The following is a 9,120-nucleotide window of genomic DNA, read 5'->3' on the forward strand; positions in this document are numbered from 1 at the left end:
ATACTGGCTGATTAATCAAAGTTTTTGTCACAAGGCTGACTTCATTGAAACTTTTGCCACAAGGCTGGCTGATTAATCAAAACTTTTTGTCACAAGGCTGACTTCATTGAAAGTTTTTGCCACAAGGCTGGTTAAACAAACAAAAAAACATCTTCATCATTCTAAGCGCCATAAGTGGCATGGCCCAGGGCTTATAATGAAAAGATTTTCAAACAAAAATCAAACAGATGTATGTGATGATATAGATTAGATACATCGAGCATTTAGATGACATTTGTCTCTTTTCCTTTGCTTCCACTAGCATAAGTGGGAACTACGATTGCTCTGACTTTCTCAACATCCCTTTGAGAATACGTAGGCACAAGGTCGTATCCTTGGCGAGCAAAACTTCTCCCTCAAACCACTCAAACCTTAGCACCCGTAGACCCCGAGCTACAGATGCTCTGATTCCCTCTAAGGGATATGTATGCAGAGGATCGCGATGATCTTTGCGAGCATAATCAAACAAACACTTTAGGTCCCACCTCTTTCTCACAAGAACCTCCACCATAACAGGAATGAAAAAACAAAGCAAAGAAACCTATAGAGTACTATAGATACGTTGGGTGCTAATACCTTCCCTTCGTATAACCAACCCTCTTACCCAAGATCTCTCCCCCCACTTTTAGGTTATTGCAGCTTTTTTCCTTTTCCTCCTTTGGAAATAATAAAAAGTTTGGTCGGTACAAAAGAAAAATCGTTTTTTGAGCACTCGAGCCCAAAGAAGGCATCAGGTGTCTCATCCCGAAAAAGGACCAACGATTTTTCGCCCGCGACAGTATAATTTATAGTTTAGTCCAAAATATATGGGAAATTCTTATTATTCCTATAGCTCATTTTATATTCACGTGTTTACACTGGTGAAAAGAATTTAAAATTTTTAAATTGAAGAAATAAACAAATTTTATATGATAAAATTTTCAAATATTATAACGTGATAATAATAAGAATAACTTGAACCTGAGAGTAAAGTTTTAAAAAATTTACTAAGAGTAAAAAACATATAAGAAGAAAAAACAAAAATAATGTCTATTATCAAAATAATATTTAAATTATTAATTTCATATATACTATATTAACAGTTAATTAATTTTAAACAATTAAACATACAAAGATATCCCTCCAAATGGAGAAAATTTAAACAATGACCTTCAAATACCACTTATCTAAAAGAGATACACTAGTCTAATGTGTAGCATCTCTAAATCTCCCAAACTCTTAGGATTGCACATATTTAATAACAATATTAAAATATTATGAAGTCTCACACCCCCTCGACATTTTATGGTATACTATATTAGGATATGCATTTAACTGTTACTACGGAGCATATAAATTAGTAACGATAATATAACATGAAATTAACAACAATTTCTCAAAACATCTAGATCACCCACTAGAGAAAAGAAAGTCATAATACGAAAATTAGCCATGGTAAAGAAAGAGAGAATTATGAACAATTGAAAATATTTTAAATTCAACAAAGTTTTATTTGTTTTTAATTTTAAATAGTTTTAATAATCATTACATTGAATACATATTAAATGAACTTGAAAACCCTTAATGACGGTTAGTCTATCACTAGAATCAATCCACGCATTAAATTCGGTACTGTTTCTTTTCTTATTTTTTTGTTTGCTATTTTCGAAATGATAATAGGACATATAAATAATGTTTCTTAACCTTGGGTTATTTTCTAACTAATTATAGGTCAAGATAGGATAAAGTAAAAAAAAACACATTAATAAATATTCAAAAGACATGATTCATATTTTAAGTTGTTGATAGTTTATTTTTACATATTATTGAACAAAAATAACAGCGGTCTTCTTTTCTTAAATTTTAAAAACAATAATGAAAAGAGTAAATATGTTAAACTAATATTTTTTTAGTTAGAAAAAAATATGAAAAAAGAAATGTAATATATATATATATATATATATATATATATATAATGTTAAAAAAATCACATTGAATTAATAAGTATTTTTTCATTAAAAAAATAAAGAGATATCCCCTTGTATATGTTTAATTTTAGAGTTTTATTTGAGACCAATAGTATAATTGTCTAATACCTAATGATACTCAACTATTGATTCATAAGATTAGTAAGATGGTATAATTTATAGTTTAGTCCAAAATATATGGGAAATTCTTATTATTCCTATAGCTCATTTTATATTCACGTGTTTACATTGGTGAAAAGAATTTAAAATTTTTAAATTGAAGAAATAAACAAATTTTATATGATAAAACTTTCAAATATTATAACGTGATAATAATAAGAATAACTTGAACCTGAGAGTAAAGTTTTAAAAAATTTACTAAGAGTAAAAAACATATAAGAAGGAGTAAAAAACACAATCAGTTGAATAACAGAAGGCGGCTTTGGAATGATCTACAGAATCTTGGAGACTCCATAAAAGAACCGTGGATTATTATTGGTGACTTTAATAACGTTTTGAGGAGCACTGACAGAATTGGTGGGTCTGAGGTCCATGAATCTGAATATAGAGATTTGGAATACCTAATGGAGGCTTTAGAGTTGTTTGAACATGATACAAAGGGTCCGCATTTCACTTGGTCGAATAAACATGCTGAGGGTTTAATCTACTCAAGAATTGACAGGGCTCTCTGTAATAGATTTTGGTTCACAAAATATCAGGATAGTGTGATTGAGATCCTTCAACCACATATTTCTGATCACGCCCCTTTGAAACTCAGCCTTGAGACCACAATTAGGAGTATGCATAGAAGGAGATTCCAATTTTTGAATGTGGTTACTGAAAATCCGGATTACATGGAGAGGTTAAAACATAGTTGGCAACAAGAGATTGTGGGAACCCCCATGTTTAGGTTTTGGAGGAAATTGATTAGACTCCAACCTGTTATGAAGTCTCTAAATAAGAAAGTCAATGAGGGATTGAGGAAAATTCAGGAGTGTCGCGAGAAACTGGACCAGGCACACAACATGCTCCAGACTGATATTAGGAATCCTGATCATTGCAGGATGGTGAAATACTGGACTGACGAGCTTCTGAAACAAACGGAATTGGAAGAGAAAGTTCTAAAGCAAAAAGCCAAAATTGATTGGATTCAGCTAGGTGACGGTAACAATGCATATTTCTTTGCCAATCTGAAAGCAAAAAATAAGCAGACCACGATTCTTAGCTTGAAGAATCAGCATGGAGAAACACTCACTGAGCAGAAAGATTTAGAGAGGGAGGTTATGCAATTCTATGGAAACTTGATTGGTATTGAGAATCATAATAGAAGGCGGGTTAATATCACTATCATGCGCAAAGGCCCCCAATTAAATAGAGAGCAACAGATGTCCCTCATCAAGCCTGTGACGGAGGAAGAAATTTGGCAGGCCCTTAAGGGTATGGGTGATAATAAAGCACCAGGTCTAGATGGTTTTAATGGGAAGTTTTTCAAATCTGGCTGGAGTGTTATTAAGAGGGATGTAATTGATGCTGTGCAGGATTTTTTCGTCAATAAGAGATTGTATAAGGCAGCTAATTGTGCTCTATCCCAAAGCATAAGGATGCCTCTACCATGAAGGATATGCGACCCATAGCATGTTGCTCAACCCTATATAAACTCATCTCCAGGATTCTGACTGCAAGGATGAATATGGTAATGGACTCTATCATTCATGACAGCCAAACTGCGTTTATGACTGGGAGAAGCATTCACGATAACATCCTGATGACACATGAACTCATTAGAGGTTACAACAGGAAACACATATCACCGAGATGTACCATTCAGATTGACTTACAAAAAGCATATGATACGGTTTGCTGGGATGCACTGGAAACTATTATGGCTGAGTTAAGCTTCCCAAACCAATTCATTGAATGGATAATGCTAGCAGTTAGGTCTGTATCATACAGATACTTGGTAAATGGTCAAGTCAGTGATATCCTAAAAGCTAAAAGGGGCCTGAGACAGGGGGACCCTGTGTCTCCACTTTTATTTGTTCTGGTCATGGAATATTTACACAGGTGCATGATGGAGCTTAAGGAGAACAAGGACTTCAAATACCATCCTAGGTGTGCAAAACTGAACATTACTAATATCTGTTTTGCTGACGATCTGATGCTTTTTGCCAGGGGTGATGTTCTCTCTGTGAAGACTATGATGTGTACATTCAATAAATTTTCAGAGGAAACAGGTTTGAAGGCTAACCCGGACAAATGTAAGGTGTTTTTTGGAGGGACTGATTATGATATTCAACATGCTATAAGAGTAGCCACGGGATGTGTGGAGGGGACTCTGCCTATAAGATACTTGGGAGTACCTCTCACTAGTAGGAAACTGTCTGTTATTCAATGTCAGCCTCTCATTGATAAAATGGTGGAGAGAATCCAACACTGGTCGGTAAAATTCCTGAGTTATGCGGGTAGACAACAACTGGTCCAAAGCGTACTCATGTCAATCTCGAGTTATTGGATGAGTGTGTTCCCATTACCTAAGAAAATAATTCAGAAAATTGAAGCTTTGTGTCGCAATTTTCTGTGGTCCGCGAAAACTGATGGGAGGAAAGCGTTGGTAGCATGGGAGCATCTTTGCGAACCGAGAAATGCAGGGGGCTTGAATTTCAAAAAGCTGCTCTTTTGGAACAGGGCTACTATTATGAAACTGCTATGGAACATCCATAATAAGAATGATAAACTGTGGATCCGTTGGCTGGACATATATTTTATGAAAGGTAACCCAATCCTCACTTGGCCGGTTAAGCATACTAGCTCCTGGATGATGAATTGTGTACTAAAGTGTCGTATATATACTCATAACAATGAGGCATGGGAGTCGGCCAATACCATGAAAAGATTCGATACTGCAACAGTATATAGAAGTATTTGTGGAGAGAGCAACAAGGTTCCTTGGAAACATTTATTTTATCAAAACCATGCGAGGCCACGAGCAAAGTTCATTCTATGGCTGGCTTTATGGGGGAGATTAGGCACCAAAGACAGGCTGGAAAAAATAGGGATCAATCATGATAAACATTGCTGTTTTTGCCTTCAGCATGAGACCATAAATCATCTTTTCTTTGATTGTGCATTTACAGGTTTTGTGTGGCGTAATTTGTTGAGTTGGAATGGATATTTGCGCCAGGTTGCGGACTGGGACAAGGAGAAAAAATGGTTGTTTGCTGAGTTAGGAAAGAAGGGTTGGCGGCGTGAATTCTTACGAGTCACGTTGACGGAAACGGTCTACCATATTTGGAAGGACAGAAATGAGATCCTTTTTAAGGATAGGAGCCCAAACCTTGATGTTATTAGAAGAATCATTGATAGTGTCATAAGTAGATGTCTACTAGCAAGAAATTTGCAGAATCATATTAATGCTAGTAGAGATAGTATAAGCTAGTTTTGCTTTGTGTTGTTGGTTATTTTGGGCCTGGATCTTAGGATCGGCTTGTTTTATCGGTTTTGGAAATTAATAAAAGTTTTTCTTTTCCAAAAAAAAACATATAAGAAGAAAAAACAAAAATAATGTCTATTATCAAAATAATATTTAAATTATTAATTTCATATATACTATATTAACAGTTAATTAATTTTAAACAATTAAACATACAAAGATATCCCTCCGAATGGAGAAAATTTAAACAATGACCTTCAAATACCACTTATCTAAAAGAGATACACTAGTCTAATGTGTAGCATCTCTAAATCTCCCAAACTCTTAGGATTGCACATATTTAATAACAATATTAAAATATTATGAAGTCTCACACCCCCTCGACATTTTATGGTATACTATATTAGCTTATGCAGTTAACTGTTACTACGAAGCATATAAATTAGTAACGATAATATAACATGAAATTAACAACAATTTCTCAAAACATCTAAATCACCCACTAGAGAAAAGAAAGTCATAATACGAAAATTAGCCATGGTAAAGAAAGAGAGAATTATGAACAATTGAAAATATTTTAAATTCAACAAAGTTTTATTTGTTTTTAATTTTAAATAGTTTTAATAATCATTACATTGAATACATATTAAATGAACTTGAAAACCCTTAATGACGGTTAGTCTATCACTAGAATCAATCCACGCATTAAATTCGGTACCGTTTCTTTTCTTATTTTTTTTGTTTGCTATTTTCGAAATGATAATAGGACATATAAATAATGTTTCTTAACCTTGGGTTATTTTCTAACTAATTATAGGTCAAGATAGGATAAAGTAAAAAAAAAATACATTAATAAATATTCAAAAGACATGATTCATATTTTAAGTTGTTGATAGTTTATTTTTACATATTATTGAACAAAAATAACAGCAGTCTTCTTTTCTTAAATTTTAAAAACAATAATGAAAAGAGTAAATATGTTAAACTAAAAGTAATGTTTAACTAATATTTTTTTCGTTAGGAAAAAAGTATGAAAAAAGAAATGTAATATATATATATATATATATATATATATATATAATGTTAAAAAAATCACATGGAATTAATAAGTATTTTTTCATTAAAAAAATAAAGAGATATCCCCTTGTATATGTTTAATTTTAGAGTTTTATTTGAGACCAATGGTATAATTGTCAAATACCTAATGATACTCAATTATTGATTCATAAGATTAGTAAGATGGTATAATTTATAGTTTAGTCCAAAATATATGGGAAATTCTTATTATTCCTATAGCTCATTTTATATTCACGTGTTTACACTGGTGGAAAGAATTTAAAATTTTTAAATTGAAGAAATAAACAAATTTTATATGATAAAATTTTCAAATATTATAACGTGATAATAATAAGAATAACTTGAACCTGAGAGTAAAGTTTTAAAAAATTTACTAAGAGTATAAAACATATAAGAAGAAAAAACAAAAATAATGTCTATTATCAAAATAATATTTAAATTATTAATTTCATATATACTATATTAACAGTTAATTAGTTTTAAACAATTAAACATACAAAGATATCCCTCCAAATGGAGAAAATTTAAACAATGACCTTCAAATACCACTTATCTAAAAGAGATACACTAGTCTAATGTGTAGCATCTCTAAATCTCCCAAACTCTTAGGATTGCACATATTTAATAACAATATTAAAATATTATGAAGTCTCACACCCCCTCGACATTTTATGGTATACTATATTAGGATATGCAGTTAACTGTTACTACGGAGCATATAAATTAGTAACGATAATATAACATGAAATTAACAACAATTTCTCAAAACATCTAGATCACCCACTAGAGAAAAGAAAGTCATAATACGAAAATTAGCCATGGTAAAGAAAGAGAGAATTATGAACAATTGAAAATATTTTAAATTCAACAAAGTTTTATTTGTTTTTAATTTTAAATAGTTTTAATAATCATTACATTGAATACATATTAAATGAACTTGAAAACCCTTAATGACGGTTAGTCTATCACTAGAATCAATCCACGCATTAAATTCGGTACTGTTTCTTTTCTTATTTTTTTGTTTGCTATTTTCGAAATGATAATAGGACATATAAATAATGTTTCTTAACCTTGGGTTATTTTCTAACTAATTATAGGTCAAGATAGGATAAAGTAAAAAAAAAATACATTAATAAATATTCAAAAGACATGATTCATATTTTAAGTTGTTGATAGTTTATTTTTACATATTATTGAACAAAAATAACAGCGGTCTTCTTTTCTTAAATTTTAAAAACAATAATGAAAAGAGTAAATATGTTAAACTAAAAGTAATGTTTAACTAATATTTTTTTAGTTAGAAAAAAATATGAAAAAAGAAATGTAATATATATATATATATATATATATATATATATATATATATATATATATATATATATATAGATATATATATAATGTTAAAAAAATCACATTGAATTAATAAGTATTTTTTCATTAAAAAATAAAGAGATATCCCCTTGTATATGTTTAATTTTAGAGTTTTATTTGAGACCAATGGTATAATTGTCAAATACCTAATGATACTCAATTATTGATTCATAAGATTAGTAAGATGGTATAATTTATAGTTTAGTCCAAAATATATGGGAAATTCTTATTATTCCTATAGCTCATTTTATATTCACGTGTTTACATTGGTGAAAAGAATTTAAAATTTTTAAATTGAAGAAATAAACAAATTTTATATGATAAAATTTTCAAATATTATAACGTGATAATAATAAGAATAACTTGAACCTGAGAGTAAAGTTTTAAAAAATTTACTAAGAGTAAAAAACATATAAGAAGAAAAAACAAAAATAATGTCTATTATCAAAATAATATTTAAATTATTAATTTCATATATACTATATTAACAGTTAATTAATTTTAAACAATTAAACATACAAAGATATCCCTCCAAATGGAGAAAATTTAAACAATGACCTTCAAATACCACTTATCTAAAAGAGATACACTAGTCTAATGTGTAGCATCTCTAAATCTCCCAAACTCTTAGGATTGCACATATTTAATAACAATATTAAAATATTATGAAGTCTCACACCCCCTCGACATTTTATGGTATACTATATTAGGATATGCAGTTAACTGTTACTACGAAGCATATAAATTAGTAACGATAATATAACATGAAATTAACAACAATTTCTCAAAACATCTAGATCACCCACTAGAGAAAAGAAAGTCATAATACGAAAATTAGCCATGGTAAAGAAAGAGAGAATTATGAACAATTGAAAATATTTTAAATTCAACAAAGTTTTATTTGTTTTTAATTTTAAATAGTTTTAATAATCATTACATTGAATACATATTAAATGAACTTGAAAACCCTTAATGACGGTTAGTCTATCACTAGAATCAATCCACGCATTAAATTCGTTACTGTTTCTTTTCTTATTTTTTTTGTTTGCTATTTTCGAAATGATAACAGGACATATAAATAATGTTTCTTAACCTTGGGTTATTTTCTAACTAATTATAGGTCAAGATAGGATAAAGTAAAAAAAAAATACATTAATAAATATTCAAAAGACATGATTCATATTTTAAGTTGTTGATAGTTTATTTTTACATATTATTGAACAAAAATAACAGCGGTCTTCTTTTCTTAAATTTTAA

The 9,120-nt window shown here is 30.0% G+C and overlaps 1 protein-coding gene across 1 annotated transcript; it reads left to right on the plus strand.

The window, feature by feature from the left end:
- The first annotated feature begins 3,675 nt into the window (after window positions 1–3,675).
- LOC131642722 (uncharacterized) lies at window positions 3,676–5,421 on the plus strand. Its single transcript, XM_058912941.1, has one exon. It carries the CDS (start codon window positions 3,676–3,678, stop codon window positions 5,419–5,421), a length of 1,746 nt encoding a protein of 581 aa, XP_058768924.1.
- The last annotated feature ends 3,699 nt before the right edge of the window (window positions 5,422–9,120 follow it).

Source organism: Vicia villosa, unplaced genomic scaffold, assembly GCF_029867415.1.
Source record: "Vicia villosa cultivar HV-30 ecotype Madison, WI unplaced genomic scaffold, Vvil1.0 ctg.005691F_1_1, whole genome shotgun sequence".
Taxonomy (NCBI): Eukaryota; Viridiplantae; Streptophyta; class Magnoliopsida; order Fabales; family Fabaceae; genus Vicia; species Vicia villosa.